The sequence below is a fragment of the Bactrocera latifrons genome, unplaced genomic scaffold, assembly GCF_001853355.1.
Source record: "Bactrocera latifrons isolate USDA-ARS-PBARC rearing strain unplaced genomic scaffold, ASM185335v1 scaffold_35, whole genome shotgun sequence".
In the NCBI taxonomy this organism is placed as follows: domain Eukaryota; kingdom Metazoa; phylum Arthropoda; class Insecta; order Diptera; family Tephritidae; genus Bactrocera; species Bactrocera latifrons.
In genome coordinates, this window is record NW_017536990.1 from 1,077,372 (window position 1) to 1,096,403 (window position 19,032).

Sequence of the window (19,032 nt, forward strand, 5' to 3'; positions counted from 1 at the left end):
TGCTTTAGATGAATTACACCGATTGATTGATCCTCATGCACCAAAGGTCAGCTGGAGGCTAGTAAAGCAGACGAAGAAGTTCGGAAACTGATAAAGACATTAACACTGAGAAAATTGTGCTTTGATCAATATTGTCAAAAGACTTCTAAACGGTTCGAAATCAGTGATATTTTAGCTCCTGGAGGCAAAGCTGTCTTATTGGTCATCTCATGAATTTAAAAATGTTTTGCATTGTCTTCCATAATGAGTTCACATATAGTTAAGTATCTAAGTTTGTCCATAGCTTGAAAACCCTCTTAAAGCTCATAACATAAAAAATGGAGAAATTGACCTCCGCAATTCGTCATTATTAGTATAGCCGAGTATCTAAACATCTTCTACGTTTATGTATAATTGATGAAAGCAGGAGCTTTTCCTTATAAAAACGGATCCATTTGGACAGCTGAGAACACGGTTCCATTGTGAGATCTTTTGGTAACACCCTTCTCCTCCTTTTTAGTCACTTCGAAATTTTCCTATTTCCTAAAGAAATTGTTGTTCCGATTAATGTTTTTGAAAAAATCTTAATTCTGTATAAAACTTTATGTGAAAATCGAGCAAGCCTATTAAATAAATATTTCTCTCAGTGTATTGTGGTTGTTTAACAGATTATGATGAAATGTATGTATATATAAATGAAACAGACTACAAATACAAGCATACAGATGAAGTAATGTAATGATTATCAAAACATACTCTTCGACACTCTTCTAGCACGCCACATTTGCGATCATCAAAGTGAGCATGCGTGAACGATATGAAACCGACCGATATTACGATGCGCTTCAAATGCATTAAGTGATTACATTAATTTGACTGCCTTGAAAATAGAGCTTCAAATTCGCATAAAAAATAGACGCACGCGCTTCTGTCTTTGATTGCTCTTTGGCTGCGCGTCTACCTTCACTGTGGAAATCTGGAAAATTCATCAAGGATGTGTATTAAGGTAAAATAAAAAACGAAAATCAATTGCTAAATTTCTATTTCTTACGATTAAGGTAAAATATACTTAATTAAAAGTATTGTTTGAAAGAGATTAAGAGTAAGCCTCAAAAATACTCTTTAACCTTAGTAGCACATGCCACGAGACAACAAATTACGCGAATTTTGTAATCATTGCGATTAAAAATCGACAGTCACTAATTCTAACAAATGATAAAATACTGATAAATTAGCTAGCCATGCAAATGATCCTACCCTTTCAACGGTACATCAACTCACCCCATTTTTTTGTCAAATGCTCGCCTCAGTTAATCGCTTAAAACAACAATACCCACTGCGCCACTAGCAACTCTCAAATTTAATTAAAAACCATTTAAAGTAGCGCATTTAGTTGACTAATTTTTAGTGCTGCCAGATAAAAAAAGTGAAAATAAACCGAGCATTGCAAAAATATTTTCAAAATTTATTTTCAAAAATTCCTTTATATAGTTTCGAAATTGAGAATTAAATTATAAAATTATTTTATTTTAGCATATTAATATTTCTGAACATGTTTTCTTTTGTTTAAAAATTTGCCTTTGAAAGGATGAAATTTTATACTGCAATATTATTTTTATTTCGCTTATAGTACTAGTCACCAATTCTCTTCGGCTTTGTGAAATGTTGTTCGTATACAACGTAACCTAACAACCTAATTACATATTGACATCAGTATATATACTGTAATATTGAGCCATATGTATTAAGTTCAGATTGAAGCGTCGGAGAGATTAAAATCAAGTTGTGGCATGGAAAACTTTTTTCATTTTCGAAATAGTTTTTTTTACCTTTAAACAGACAAAGAAATGTATAAATATTTTGAAACTAAATTGAAAGTAAATTTCGAAACTGAGGTTTAAAGTATTTGAATTCTTCTTTAATTACATTTACTATAATATATGGATCAAACCAGTTGTCCTCTTTTTTTTTTTTTAAGTCAAAAACCTTTAAAAATTATCTCCTTTAGCAAAACAATTGCATGCTTGTAAAATGTTTCTGTCAGTTAAATACAAATAAAAATCTGGCAAGTCTCCACTGCACGCATGTAGAAAGCAATCAGTGTACATCAGCAGCACCTGCAACCCAGCATGGTATACCTTTCTACTGTCAGCAAGCTCAACACAAAACGTACGTGCCCCTCTGGATATGGCGTATTACCGAATAACCACCATACGACCAACAAAACAACAAATCGCTCCTTTCTGCAGCCCACGGTATGCAATGGGTATCGCTAATGCACAATGAGTGTAATTTCTACGGTTGTTCGCTGTCCTGTACCTTAGACTGGGAGTCCTTACACGCACGTTTTAAGCCAATGAACATCTATTAACTTTCTGCCATCATGTCAATGTGTGGCGCCAAGTCCTTTCCCAACTCTATTCTGCGAATTTTCTTCATGCGTTCCAAAGCGGCAAGTACATATCCAACATTTAGATGCATTTGTTTGTGTGTTTGTGTAAGGGCGAAGTGCGTAAAACGGCAAAGAAGCTCAGTGAGTCGAAATAATGATGACATGACGAACTTGTCCTACTTACTTGTATCACAAGGAAACAGTTGGCGTTTTCCCAGCTTACCGCAGAGCAGATATTAAGATTAGCTAGTCGATGATGGTGGTAGTTACAAAAAAAATGTTGATAGTTTAAATTTTTTTTTGTCCGTTTTGGAAATACGTAAAATGTAGACTTACCTCTGAAGGTGTGGGTTTATAAAAAATTCGTTAAATATTTTCAATATATTATAGTTTTTAAAGACATTGAGAAACACTTATACTTTCATTAGATGTGTGTTGTGAATTAAAAAATTGGATTAATATTTCACATTATACAGAATAGAAAATGTGAATAATTAGTTCCAGTAGGTTTTTATGAATGAGGCAATTTATGTTCAATTTTCGCGATATTAAACATCATTGAGATCCGTCGTTATTTTGTGATATCTCGAAATTTGCAAGAAGAAAATAATAACGTTGAGTTTTAGCAGAACAATTTTGGACGAAAAGAATTATCAGTAATATGATACCGATAAAAAATTACTTTTGGCGAAGGAAATTCATATTATAATTCATATACCGGATTATTGTCATAACCAGCGATAAGTTCTCAAATTATTTGGCTGTGAACAGAGTTAATATTACACGAATTTTTCACATAAAACCTATAAAAATCTCTCTAACTTTTATTGATACAAATCGCTGAACCAACCTGGTCGTTATTGTTCAAAGATGAGGTCAGTATTTAGTGAAAACGTAAAAAAGCTGAATCGAAAAAAGCGGTGATCTGATCACGACGGAAGATTTTTTCAAGTGCTATGATGACTGGAAAATTTGTTGGCATAAGTGCATTGCAGGCGAGGGAATTGCTTTGAGGTGGACAAAATTCAGCTTTCAATTTGATCACAGTAGTATATAACCCCATAGCTTATTTTTAGGTGACACAAGCAACCGTGTCAACAAAACTATTATACTCTGTAGTAACATGTTGTAAGAGTATAAAAATACTTTCCCACATTTTTTTTTTTTTTTTTATTTTTTTTGTTTGTTTACGGCTCGTAAAGTTAGTTAGGGAATTTTCAACATGGAAAATAGATGGAACCAGTTTAAAATTGTGTGTTTCCATTGAAATCACGACTACATAGTTGTTGAAAATGTTGCTGAAGGGTTTTGAGAAGATCTCTTCATCACGAACACAAGTAAATGAGTAGCTTGAATCATTCAGTGAAGATCGTGAAGTCATCGAAAATGTGCCTCACATCTGCTATTTACGATAACACCAAAAGAGTTAAAACAAACTTGCTTGACGTGTATTCAACTTCAATCCCGATTCTTATCTACCTTATACGGTATAAAATAGTTTCCACTTACAACAATGTATGACCAATATGGCATATGACTATTGCAAATTATAACTTTTAATACAACCAACATTTCTAAGTCAGCATCTTCAAATAATTACAGTTTTTTTATAATTTTTTGATTCATCATCAACTTGAATATTTTTTTCTATACCTCTTGAAACAGTGCTAAACGATGTCAACGCTATTTTAAACAGCTAATCGTCACGGGAATTCGTCCAACTGACGTCCTGCTGCCCTGACATTGCAAAACTTTGTTAGGCACTTTACATGGACGTACATGCAACCCCTTAACTTACCGCACTAAGCATCTGACGCACCACCCAGCAAGTACCTTGCAACACCAACACCACCACCCGAACAACAACATCAACAGTGTACAAGTCATCCCAAACGAAAGGCAAAAACTAGTAAACACCCTCAACAGGATGGTACAGTCGGTGTTTGTACACTTGCCACGCACCAACATCACCGGCCAAGAAACCAACAATTGTTGGTCCTCAAAATTCATTTCGAAAATTTTGCACGCACTCGTTGCGCCGCCGCACAAGCTGTCATATTTCGCCTGTCTTTGCAGAGACGGATTGTTTTTGTTGTTCTATATTTGTATAGTTATTGAATTTTGCTAAAATTTTATGAAAAGGCCATTATGAAGTATATTTGCACGCATTAAATATGAAAGTGAATTCGATACGTATTAGCTTCGCCGCCCAAAAGCAGCGCAGAGTGGGCTAATGCTCATCGGCTATAGCGAAGGGTGCATTATGATGCGTGTCGAGGGTGCACGGCGCACGGGTGTACATTTATGGTTATGATTGTGGTTGCGAATAGATTAAGTTGTTGCTAAATAAACAAAGGCCAACAAATGCACTTGGCGCGCTCAGATCCACACACACACAAGCATAAGAACGACCTGTGCATATGTGTTCGTGTGTGTCGGTTTATTAAACTATTAGATACGAAAAATGATAAATTAGCCCGGTGACACCCTCAAAGCAACCGCTGACAAACACAATATGCGTTAAGCGCAATTGTATAGAGTTTAGCATGGAGTAGGTGTAGTCCATCTCGCAGCGCCTGCAACAGCTTGTGAAAAGCAACAACTGTGCTGGCCAACATGTTTGTCAAGCATCAGCGGTTTGATAGCGATCAATTCTACATCGCAACCAAATGCTTAGAATGAAAATGCTTTGGATTCAACAATGAGAAGTGATTAGCATACGAAGTGTTTTTTTCGACTTTATTTTGCTGATAACGTTTGCTGATAAATTAATTTAATTATTTTTTGCTCATGTGGCACTTAGCTTCATCAGTTCGCCCGCTTGTTACTGTAGTGCAATAACTGCACATATGTTTATATATTTGAACATTCAACTCATTAGTGTTCAATCTGATAGAGAGTCGCCGAACCAACTAGCTGGATGAATTGATGAGGGCTCCCATTACGCATTAAAATTTTTTTACATGCATTGCGTACAGATTTACTTTCAACATGATTTTCGGATTCATAAAAGAACTTTTCCATTCTTCGATTTCTCGCACCCGTTCCTCTGAACTGGGGCCGTCAATTTACATAAGATTCCCTTGAGGTGATTTTTTCAACAATCACATTGTTCGCTATAGACAAGGACAGGCAGTAACTATTTGATTCCATGTTTGGACTATAAGGCGAATGCATAAGAACCTCTCAATTAATCTACCGGAGCATTCACTATCAATGTGTGTAGCCTGGCGTTGTCCTGGTGGAACACTATTCCTTATTTTCTGGCCGTTTCTAGGCTATTACTTCTTTCATACAGTCCAAATTGTTGACAATACAGGCCCGTACAAAGAACGAGATGATTTTCTGTCAATCCTGAGTTCACCACCGCTTGCGCCGGCTCACTGCAATTCTACAATAACAACGGCCATCCACTTTAGAAACGAATTGATTTCTTTCCTATTCAGCAGCGATTCTCAGATGGAAGTTTCGTTGCGTTTACGTGTTCACGTGGGAAAATATATTCCTACATGAACAGGTTCTAAATTTTCATCGACAATAAACTGCTTTTATTGAACACTTGTAGCAGCATTTATATAAGAAGTATTGTTTAAATTATTTTTATAGTCATTCTAGTAAGTTGTATGTAAAGATGCTATTTTTACGTCTAAAAGCACTTAAAACCGTGAACTTGAAAATATCACAGTACAACAGCTAATCTAGGGGAGCTAATATCCCCCATACGTATAATAAAATCATTAATTTTAATAACTGAGATGAGAAAAAATAGAACTAGGATTTTGCCAAAAGTATATAGATTTTGCCAAATCAAAAACATAGGTAGGTACTAAATTGCATATTAGCGCCCTTTCTACTGACCACTTTCTGGTTACCTTAAAACATGCAGCTGCATTATCAGTATTAAGTTTTTCATTCAATATAGATAATCTGAATCCAAATGAGTTCACCAGCGCCACCAATGATGCGCACCACACAATCTTCCACCTGCAAACCATCAAAACCCCTTAAGTACTTCATTAAAAACCTAAATAAACCCAACCAGATGTACTCGTAATGCTAAAATAATTTTTAACCCAACAAAAATATTATAAAACAAGCAAACACCAAAACAATCACAACCATCCCAATCCACAACATACCAACCCTACAATCATGATTACGAGTACTACATATATCAGAGCGCGGGCCACACACAGAAGTGATAGGCATTTGCGGAAAGCGAGTGGCGCGTGCGGTGTGACCTGAAACACATGTTTTTCGGGATTTTCAGATTTACGAGCAACAACACCACAACTTGAATGACAACGAAGAGGGCACGAGCCATCGATGATACAGTGATTAGAATGGTTATGATTCTAATTCTTTTGTTGCTGTCTCCCTGCTTGGTTGATGGTCGTTGCGCGGCCTTCAAAACGATACTGGCACTTATGACTATTGCGGTCGCAGTGGTTGCAATAGCGCCGGCTCGGTTGACTTCGGCTGCATGAAAAGTTTTGCGAGACTAGTAGATAGTTCGCGCGAACAACAACACAATGCTAGAGGAGGCGGTGCATTATTAGATGTGTTACGAAAACGTGCTGCAATAAGGTGAAGTCAAGGCTTATTTACACTACAGGGGCGGTCGATATCACTGACGGGCATGGGCGGTAGAAAATAGCGCGTTCCAAAACATATCAAACTTTTTTAACAAATATATTCCTTCAATCATAATATCCTCATAATAACTTAATTTTTTTTTTGAGTACATCACATCCTCCCAAGAAGAGCTAACTTAATACAGAGTCACATAATCAATTTCGGCTGGAAGAAATCGTACATTTTAAGACTTCCATTTATCGATAGGTTTTTAGTTATTTTGCGATTTTAACTGTTGCGGTACATAGACAAAAACCTGCGAAATATGAGTTTGATCCCAGTTTTTAGCCAAAGTCTCTTCCTCAACAAGCCAAGCTCCTTTACACTGCTCTTCAAAAAAACTTTTCTCCTACAACCCAATATTCTTTCGAAGATTTAGTCTTGTATTGTCATTCATTACTCAAAAGATACATAAAGTAAAAGGGAACCGAATATAAAATCGAAAATTCTCGTGAACAATTTGAAAGTCGGAGGACTTTAGGTCTTCAATCTAAAAATATGAAACTTTTCAACAGGTGCTTATGAAGTGACTTACCACCGGTACCGGTTATCTTAGCTCCGCTCCTGGAAATCACGACCAACCCTAAACTCAACCGCAAACAAATGCGAAAATTAAGGCATTAGATTGATTGTGTATGCGGGGAGGGGTTGCAGTGTAGACTCATGTTCGAAGGTATGTGCAGCGGATGCGATTTGTACAGCATAGCTAAACATATTATGAAAATAACAAAGGCCATACATACATACATACAAACACGTTGAAATGAAAGCAAAACATTGCAATAACATTGACACTCGATCGTTTAATTTCAATTAAAAACCTTTTTACGCTCGAAACAAAGCGCTTTGCAGAGTGTTAAGCAGGGGAAGAACGGCCGGGATAACACCAATTGCGAAAAGCCAAAAAGGCTCAACCTTCCAAGTATGTGGCGCAAGAACAACAAGAGTGGCAAGCAACAAAAACAACAAAAGCACATGCATACATAAGTAGCGACAAATCATTGTGTGTTGGAGATAGTGAAAGCGTGAATGAATGTGTGAGTGAACATTGTTGAGTAGAGGCGTGCAACACTTGCTCTATAGCTTAGCGCGTGGCACGACGTGATGTTGCACTTGCTGCTTGCTGCTTGCTGCCAAACAACCACCGCTGAACCATGTTTCGGTGCGGATGAAACTGTTTGACTGACTGTTGGCAGTCAGTGTTTGATGTTGCTTAGTTGTACGGATTTTGTTGTTGTTGCGCATATAGTTGTTGTGCGACTTGAATTCGGATGTTGACTCTTATAGCATGCCGTAGCAAGCAGTCAAATGTTGGGAATTCTTGCACTTGTCACCAACTGCGGAACTAAATTGATGCGCGCAGAGCGCTAGCCGCGGCAGAACGGAGCGCCGCAGAGCGGACACGAAACATCCTAATACCGTAATTCTAAGCAGGAAACGTTGATAGCTATGGCGCGTAGGAAAACGGCAATTGCCGAGCATTTAGCGATTCTGCAAGCTGCCAAGGGCCGCGCAAATGTGTTATCGAACACGTGGTCGTCAGGCGAAATTTTGAGCGAAGCTTCAACGCGCAGCTTCAACGCGTTGATATAAAAGACAAGGACATTGCCAATTGGAACGCAGAATCAAATCAGAACGCAAATAGGATGCACGATAGTGCATCTGGGATCTCTTACAAAGTTTAGAAGTTTTTCATTTCATTTATTTTCGCGTTTCGAAAAATATATTCTTACCTAAAATTTTCGTGAGAAAAATGTTGCCAGCGTTATCGAGCAATAGTGCACATCAACTACATTTGGATAACAACAACAGCGCATCACATCAACAGCAACAACAACAAGCATTAGAGCACTCTCAACAGCAGCAGCAACAACAACGCTCCAATAAACGCAGCGCCAGCATGATATTTCGCATCGAACACCTGCTGCCAAGCACCAGCCGCGGACCACCTCCCATTGTACCTATTTCAAGTGAACATCTAATGAGTGATCGACAGTCACCGACATACACTATATCCACTGGAGCCACCAGCAGCACCTCCACCACAACTACCGTCAAGCGTACCAAGCAACGCGCCACTTTTAACGGTGTGATCCTGTCGCAATTCACGCCGAAGGATACGTTATCCGAGGCCATACCAACATATGCGCTGATGAGCGCTGGTAACATGGCGGGCAGTGAGGAGCCCGTTACAGCATATTGCACGCTCTCTGAAGGTGTGTTGCGCATGAGTCCGGAACTTTTGCGACGCATAAAGCTCTCGGAAGACATACATAGTTATAATGCGCTGTTCGAATTGCAACCAGGTGGTGCGGTGCATGTGCGTACGGTGCGCGATGTGGAGCGTGATGAGGAACTCGTGGCGTGGTTTGGCGAAGAGATTGCTCTGCTGATGTCCATACCATTTTTGACGCCGCTAAATATTCAAGGTTAGTGTTGCTGCAATATATTATTTTAGAAAAACAAAATTGAAAAAGTATCAAAAAGGCTAACTTAAACTTGTTATTTACCTCTTTAAGGCAATAAACGCTACACTTGTCACCTCTGTCAACTAAATTTCGAAACCCCCAATCCGTTGAAGATTCATTTGGCTCTCGGCTGCGGTCGCCACTCCATGGACATACTCTGGATTCGCTTCCACTATGCGCTGAAAGCAACAAGCTATACACAACAGCATCGACAGTTATTCGCAACCACGACGACACTCAGCGCAACCCAAACGCCGCTCTTACAGCACTCGCCAAGTGCTGCTCCTTCGAGCACTTCGTCCATTTCACCGGCGTCATCGCCACAACCCGCATCGCTGGCACAACCAACCACAGCGCAGCCCCAGCTACAACATCAACCACAAATACAACGTTTGTCTGCCTTTAAACCCGTCTCACCATCCATAGCATTCACCGCCGCCGTATCGACGAGCTCCTTTAGCAACCCACACACCCACACCAGCACTGCTGTAAGCCACAGCGCAGCACTGTCGTACCTGCCACCGATCGCCTCTGTTGGTGGTACTTTGTCCCATATGCGCCTACTACAGCCGAGTAGCAGTGTAAGCATGGGGCCCACAAATTCTCTGAATGCTGCTGCACAAATCGAAGCGATCGTTAGCAATATGGGTGCCTCGAAACAGGGTCATCTCTGCATCTACTGCGGCAAAGTATATTCTCGGAAGTATGGTCTGAAAATTCATATTCGCACACATACGGGTTTCAAGCCACTCAAGTGTAAATTCTGTCTGCGTCCCTTCGGTGATCCAAGTAACTTGAATAAACACGTTCGCTTACATCTGCAATCCAACGTAAGCAATGCGCCAGTTGAGGGGTACAAATGCACGCTGTGCAACAAAACATTGGCAAGAAGGCGTGATCTCCAGCGTCATATTGAATCGCGGCACTCCGGCGATGGGGGCAACTCCTGATATATCAATTCAATGCACTGCCGTTGGGGTTGCCTTAGAAAGCTTAGAAAATATGTGATAATGGTAATATGTTGTTTAAGAAATATTGGCATACTATACTCTTATGAAGATAAATTGTTTCCGAATTTTCACTTTTACATATGTTTTAATGTTACTGTTTTGGTAAGGTAAGGTGTAATAGTACGCATTGCGTTCGATGCGCAGATGCGCAGATGCAGGCAAATTGTTGAAGCATCGAGTTTAAGTCCTATCAAAGTTTGCGAAGCTTTTGAGGCCCAGGCTACTGAATCATAAGTAATAATTGATCTAACGATGATGATGTACATGCAGCAGCACTACGATTTTCCGGCAAGTCGATTAACTATGATCAAGTCCACATGCAACTTCCGCCAGAGAGTTGAATCCAGCGTAAAGTCCAGGTATTTGATCATATTAGTCGTTTCCTACTAGTGCCTCCAAGAGATAGATTTCGGAGGCCTGGCAGAGACCTTCATCTCGTGAACCCTAGTCTCCGCTTGTGAGCACGAGTAGTATTTTCTCTCATCAGCCGTAACACTTCTATCTGGCTGAACATTCCATTCGTTGGCTCGTTACTTAATATCCAGCACCTCCTTCTTTATTATTGTATACTATTGTATTGTTGAAAAGTGAGTTTACAATTCGTGTTCTACATTTAAATTACTACTAATGAATGAGATCATTCAATTCAGCTTCACTGGGGCAATACTCGGTTGAGCTCGCTAACTGTGCGCTCAATGTCCTCACTATAAATAGCATGAAGCTAATTCATTATCAAACTTTTTTGGGTGACTGATCAAGGCGGAATCGCTTTAGTCTAAAAAGCCGATGAGCTATCAGCCCGTTCAACGAATAGGATCTTTGTTGTCATCTTGCGTTCTAACACTGACCCTTAAAACCTCTGGTGCGCTTAGGGGGCGTTGGTCCACGACCAACTTCTCTGAGACTGCGAGATCCTTTTGACATAAAGTAGAGCGCAGGAAATCTACTGAACTACTTACTATTAGCATAGTTCAACTTCTCGCAATCGAATCAGTTATTACTGGAGATTGTCCCATTCATGCGGTAAGGCTGAACATCTTGTTGAACACAAATTGTATAGAAGATGATGAAAGTTAAAGTGATTTGTATAGTTAAAGAACAAAAAACAGGATTCACATAATTTGGTGCAATGAAGCTATTCTCTTTTGACTTCATTACAATTTGGTAAGAAATATGTATGACAACGTACTACAATGCCAAAGCTCCTTCAACAATATTTTATGGCTTTAGAAATAGCTCATAAAGCAAACAATAAGCGCTTTGTACCCGCCGCCTAATTTATTCAATTAACACATCACCTAATTTAATCATTAGTAAGCAATAAGTACGTAGCTACTAAACTTAGAGTATCTCTAAAACAACTTCAAGTGATTTTTATTAATTGAATTCATTTTTATTAATAGTAATATGTATGAAGGTATGTAATTTACATTAGATTATAATAATTTCTAATACAAATTCCACATTCATTTATAAGTAATAATATCTCACTGTATATTGTTGTTCTGTTTTTGTTTTTTTTTTCTTGAACATATGTATCTACATAAGTAATTATGGGTGTATAAGTTTTTTTTAGTTTAAATCACCATTCGTTTCGAGCATCGCCGCCTTTCTTGTAACAATGATTTCATGAAAATTAAACAAGACAATAAGTTTGCTGAAGAAGAACACTGTAAACAATCACATATATATATTTTTTTTTATTTTAATTTTTAATATTAATTAGCTTTATGGAATAATGTGTGGGTGTGTCTTTCACTTTTATTACTAGTAGCCCCTTCCCGCTACAGAAAAATGGACAACTTGTCTATTTCGTTTTCAATTGCTACAAGTATATACATATATTATATTATGAATATTTATATGAGTATGTTTGTGTGTATGTAAGACCGTCTTGGTATGTTCATCTGCTTATGTCTGCCATTTAGTCATCATTATATAATTATAGTACGTACTCATACCTATCTATTTTGCTGACTGCTGAATGTGTAATGTCTCAGCAATATATGGCATAACTATGTGTAGATATATAATTATATTTCATTGATAATTTATTTTGCGTTGTACGGTTTTAACTACTTCGTCAAGTAAGTTTTAGGTAGTTAAGGTGTTCTTTTCACTTATTACTTTCTTATGTAGTTATTATTCTGTTTTATTAAATAGTAGGAGAGTTTCAATAGAGATTGAGCAAAAATATTTGAAACACTGACATTTAGAAGTATGTTAAGTATGTACAAATAGTATATGTTGCATGTAATTGTATCCGCTTGCTGGCTTTAAGTTGAGCCTACAAGCTATTAAAAAGGAAACGTTTCTTTAAATATTAAACTCAATGTAGTCTATGTATGTTAAGTAATCTAGATTGTAAAATAATTCATCAGATCAAATTTGACTCGAACTGACAAAAATATAATATTTTATTACAAATACCTCAAATATGCCAAGGATTAATCAATATATGTATTAGATTCTGCAATAATGGCCTTGAGTGTCTTCATCGAGTTTTGATTTGGCCAGTCCGTTTCAGATTTGATCAAATGATATAATAAAAACCTCTTGAAAAAATACTCAATAAAATTGTTAATTATCCTGATTAAATATTATTACTATATAAATATTTAAAAAAATATTCTCAGTACAAAATTCGAAATTTGAGCAGATTAAAACATATTTTAAGCAATGTATGTCAGTATGTATTATTATTACCATATTTATAACATTGTTAGTAAGTGTTTACAAAATTAATAATACATTTTTTTGTATTAAATATAAATTATATTAAAGCGTTGTTTTATCATAATTTTACTTTATATTCTTTGTATCTTTGCTCTCATTGTTTTATAAAAATGTACTTCATGTTATTTAATATGTTTTTCATTAAAATGAATTCATCATTTGCTTGTGACTTATTCTGAATTTCTGTCCGCTTCACAAAAATGTATATATATGTATGTATATTTAAGCATATATATATTCAATTCTTTTATTGAATTATTTTTTTAACGAAGAACTTTAGTAGACGGTAGTTCAGTAACTGTTGTATCAAGTAGCTATGTGTTGATTTGTTTGAATGAGCATATTGTTTGTGTGTATTTGATTATGTACACATACATTAACATTTGCATGTAGATGTGTCTCTGTATGTGTAGTAGTATGTATTTTTTATAGGAAATTGAAATTTAGATTGCGGTTTTTTGTATTGCAGAATAAGGCACTTCATCCAGAAAATTTGTTTCACATTCATCTTAATATGAATTTTATGACTATGCTTATAATTACATATGTACTTAAATATGTGTGCTAGTACCAAAATAAATATGTAACTGCAAAAAAAGCAGGTTCCTCAAGTACCAATATGACTTCACTTAAGGCCGTGATATCACGTATTATTTCAATAAGAAATGAAGATTTCATGATGATTTTCAAAACTATCAAAATAAAGTAATGACAATGCGATATCAACCACAATCAAATAACTAGTATAGAAATCATTTTATAATACCCTCAAGACCCTCAAGTTCGCCCCAAGCTCGAGTTTTACATTAATCACTACTTAATCACAATCAAACACTGAGTTTGCCATATCAGCACAACTTTTTAGAGATATGAAGAAGTAATAATAGTCGATCATAAACTTGAGTTTCTTCTTCATTTATTGTTAAACACTACACACAAACTCGGAGTTTTCCACACAAATATAACCTTTTAAATATGTGAAAAAAAATTAAAAACCGATCATAAACTCGAGTTTATCGTTATTTAATGCTAGGCACTATTTACATATACCGAATTTTTCATACAAATACAATTTTCATAATAATGAAAAAATAATAATAATTTAATGTTAAACACTACTTTCAAATACGGAGTTGGTCGGTCGGATACAAATGAAAAAATTTGACTGATGCAGAAGTTTTTTGTACTACAATACTGCTATAACTTCCAAATATAGAAAAAATATTATTTCAATCCGTCTAATAAAAAATTAGGAATAATTCTCTTCACTCGCACACATACATAAGCACATAATTAATTGCAAATTTGCAGAACTCATAGTTATATATTTTACGAAAATATTCCCTAAAAGCTTAACATACACAGTTCTTTAATCTTAGTGTTACAGTACGTATATATGTTTGTGTATGAATATGTATGTATTAGGTAATTGATTTATGTGACTGCGTATGATGATGGTGATGCTCAAGACTCTGTTTAAAAACAAGGCGGCTAAATATGCATTCGTTTAAAGCTAATTCTCACTTGACACTCCCGATAATGCTAAACAACTTTTATATTCCCATTAAATACTTGTATTAATTGCAGGTAATATTTAGACTTAAGTATATGCTTACACATTTTCAGATCTCTCTATAGTTGCTTGAATTAAAATAATTATTACAATTTTATGTCTAACATTACTTTTTTCTTGTTTTGTTCGAAGAAAATATGTACTCGTGGATATTAGTGTTTTCTTTGCGAAAGTCTTTCAAATTTGTTACCAAGTTGTCTGTGTGTATGTAAGTAATTACTACATTTAGGCGTTTAATCAACTTTTTAATACATTTTAGCTTCAACTATGTATGTTTGTGTGACCTCTATTACATTTAATCGGGTCTTCAATTCATACATATGTATGAATATGTATGTATGTTTGTACGCAATTATGCTTATATATGTATATTCTGTATGTATGTATATTATCTAAAAATTGGTACACATATAAATTTTTTAAAGGTAGTTATTAGAGAAAAATTTTAGATTTTTAGTTTTTAATTGTTTTATTTTTTGTTTTTTTTTTTTTCTTTGATTTATTCACTTAGATGTTTAAATAGACACCAATAATAAAGTTAACATTGTTGATTGTTGTTCAAATTTTTATTTTAACATTTATACTTATATGTTGATCTGTGAAAAGCTTAAATTTAGTTTAGTTCATTTCATAACTTCTGTGACTGCTTAATATCTTTATTTCGATTTTCATATGTAATATGCACGCACATACGTATCTTATTTTATATTTTATATAACATAAATTCCACTTGAAGCACACTTGGGTTGGTTTACTACTACATTTATTTAATAGTTTTCAGGATTTATTAACTTTCATATTTATTTTTTTCTTTTTCGTCTTAAATCCTTTACTTAGAACAAAATATGTATGTATATTTCTTTCTTTTTTTTTGTTATCAATGGTTTTTAATTAGGATTTTATAATCTTATACTATTTTACGTTTTTATTTTTCAAAAAGTGTACATCTCATATTACAGTTTTAATTATTACAATCGTTGTTTCTCCCAATAAGGTAGTATTCAGTTTCTTTTCAATGGTTTTTGAAGTACTTGTTTACATTTTAGCACATTGCACAGATATGCGCAGTTTTGAACAAATAATTAAAAACAAGAAACACCACTAAGCCATGTTTGAGTTGATTTTTATCAGAAAATTTATTAAAGTAAAAGCAATTCAACTTTTTTAGACAGTAATATATGCTTGAAATAATATTTTTAACTCACGAAACTGTTGCGATTCTCAGGGTTTCGAGCTACTAAAATATCTATCAAATATGATTATTTTGGTGGATAAACTATATACATTGGTATGACAATGCCTCGGATTTGTTGAGTTTAGCACTGCCCCGAATAGTCCAATTAAATCCATGTGAATAACGTCGCTGTAGTGTAATTGTTCTCCTTAAAATTTTGCCAATGTCTCAACCAGTTTTTCGCCAGATCAGTCAGTCCTAACATCAATCAATACTCTGATACTTAAATGCCTAGAAAGCTTGGTGAAGCCTGGAGGCTAATGGAAAAATTTAAAACTTATGTATATAACTGGAAAAAATAGCGTGGAAGAATTTATAAGCGGAAATTATAATCATTATTTCTGAAATTAAATAACTTAAGCGCAGAATTACCCAAAAAAGAAAATAATTCGTGTTTTTTTATTTTCCTAATCGCTCTAAGAAAGTCATTGCAAACTCCGATTTTAAAAATTGTGGAAGATATAACACTTGAAAGTTATTGGCACCAAGCCGGCCGGCCATTAAAAACCATCGAAATTTATTGTAAAAAGCCAAATTTTTTTGAAAGTTCAATTTCAATGAAAATATTTGATTGAACCGGTTAATAATATTTTTAACCGCTGGATTCTTTTTGCCGACCTGTGGTTGGCCTTTGATGGTTTCATAGGCAGAATTTAGAAATTGGCCATTAAGGACAAAATAAATTATTTGCTTATTTTCCACAATGTAATTTGTTTTTTTATTATTTAACCATTGACCTAAATATCTGACATCAATCACAATTGATTACACTTTTTTCATTTTCCCAAAAATAATTATATTGGAATTATTCTATTTCTTTGTCACGTCGAAGAAAAACGAAATATCTAGTCTAGTCCTTTTAAGAATAAAAAATTANAAAAATAATTATATTGGAATTATTCTATTTCTTTGTCACGTCGAAGAAAAACGAAATATCTAGTCTAGTCCTTTTAAGAATAAAAAATTATTAAATAATTGTAGACCCTTGATATTGAAAACATATGTTTAGCACAGCTTATACTTCATTGATTTAAGCGGATTAGAAAACTTTGGACTTTTAACACATCTCTGTTGGTATTTGTGGTGGTGTGGCTGCAAGCGCCCTAAAGATTTTATTAAATTTTGAAGCGTCTCTGCTTATTGCAATTAAGTGTTTTCGACAATTTGAAGATTTCCACTTCATTTTAGCATTTAATATATGTATATATTTTTGTTTATTTTTGGCTTCATTGGAATACTGTAATTGAACACTGTCTGTTTTGAACTCATGTATAATAGTTGTACATACATTGACAAACATTCTAACAAATAGTTTCTAGATGTGTTTATTATGTTTATTGAACTTAATTTATAATTTAAGACTTTTAGTATTTTCTTTTTTATTTTTATGAAATTAAACGCGCTTTGAATCTTTTTTGCTTCTTTGTATGTATGTATACAACCTCCAAGAAAAATATATTTGTTATTAGCTTACCACATACGTATGTACATAAAGCACTTATGCTAAAATCATTGTTATTTAAGTTTAATCCAATTTGTACAGCGCACTTTAAAGCAGAATTTCAAATTTCATTATCAACTTCGAAACAAAGTAAAACAATAACAACAAATACAATATACACTTATATTTGCTCATTTTTATTTATATTTTATTTAATTTTTTTAATTACATACAGACATTTTACTGCTTTAATTACGATGTAAAAAATATCTTGAATTTATTATACTAAATCTCACTTATGATTTTCAATGTAATGCAAACAAATTGGACGTTTCAGGTTTTACATTATTTCATGCTTATTATAAGTATTGTTAATGGTTTTTCTTCTTTTTTTATGGTAGTATTTCACTTGTCAATTGAACAATAATTCAATTCAACTAAATTGTATTTTACTTTCGCTTACAAATAAAGTTTAAAGCTTAAGCATCTTTCATTTTTCTCTTAATTTTTAAATTTTATTTTATTTATTTATTTTAATTCAATGCTAGTAAACTGCGAACAAGGTATTATGCCGAACGTGTTTTCAATGTTTTGACCCTTTCGTTTTGTTGTTTTCGTTTGCGTTAACAGTTCGCCAAACAATATTGTGGCGAATGAATTTTCATTAATGAAAATTTGATTTTTCATTTATCAGTTATTTGGTTTTTATGGAATATGTTTAATTACTCTTATGATTACTACAGCCGAATGTACAGGAGCACACATGTGCATTGACTGCACCAAGGAAGGTTATGTTGTAGGGAGGGAGCACTGTATTCGTGTACTTAGGAGCTTATTAATTACAAGACACACGTGTAATCATACTATTATTTAATTACCACTATAACAGTAAGACTCAGATTGTTTATTAATGGGCGCTTAAATTAAAGCTGTATCTTTGCTTAACCTCATGTTTTTTTCTTAACTTATATAACATTTTATGCCGTAATTATAACTACTTTTCACACATTTTCAATTTATGGTCTAAATACAATATGTTTGTAGATGTCGATGTAGGCTTTCCACATCATAGTAAATTGGCTAGGAGTTGATGAGCATTATAATTGGAAATCCGCTAAACCGAAACTCAGTAGGGAAGACTTTTTTGGGGGAGGGTTGGTGTTTGAGGCTTTCATAAGACGCCTATAAATGTAAATTGTGATATGGTGAGCTACTTACATTGTACGGTGTGTGTTTATTGTAAGAAAAACATTTTTATATGTAAATTTACATAAATTTATATGTAAGAAGCAGAACGGATATATTGTGCGCTTTTATGCCATGTGAATTGCCAATTGTTTTGAAAACGGATCTGTCTTTTGCTTATTATGCAGAAATTCAGTTTGAAACATTGTGTATTAAGTTGGTTAAATGCAAGGTTAAGAAGTTATTAATTAAACATTATTTAATTAAAAGGTAAATTAAATAAATTTCGGAATCGGATATAAATATTTTTTCAGATATAAAATACGAAATACGGAAGTACAAAAAATGTAAATTCTAAAACCTTTGTTTTTAATTTTTA

General features: G+C 34.5%; 1 protein-coding gene across 1 annotated transcript; it reads left to right on the forward strand.

Moving 5' to 3' along the window:
- Nucleotides 1-8,674: 8,674 nt before the first annotated feature.
- LOC108971573 (sal-like protein 1) lies at nucleotides 8,675-10,424 on the forward strand. The gene is made up of 2 exons (XM_018937733.1): nucleotides 8,675-9,435; nucleotides 9,526-10,424. Exons 1-2 carry the CDS (start codon nucleotides 8,760-8,762, stop codon nucleotides 10,422-10,424), a joined length of 1,575 nt encoding a protein of 524 aa, XP_018793278.1. The 5' UTR covers nucleotides 8,675-8,759.
- Nucleotides 10,425-19,032: the final 8,608 nt, after the last annotated feature.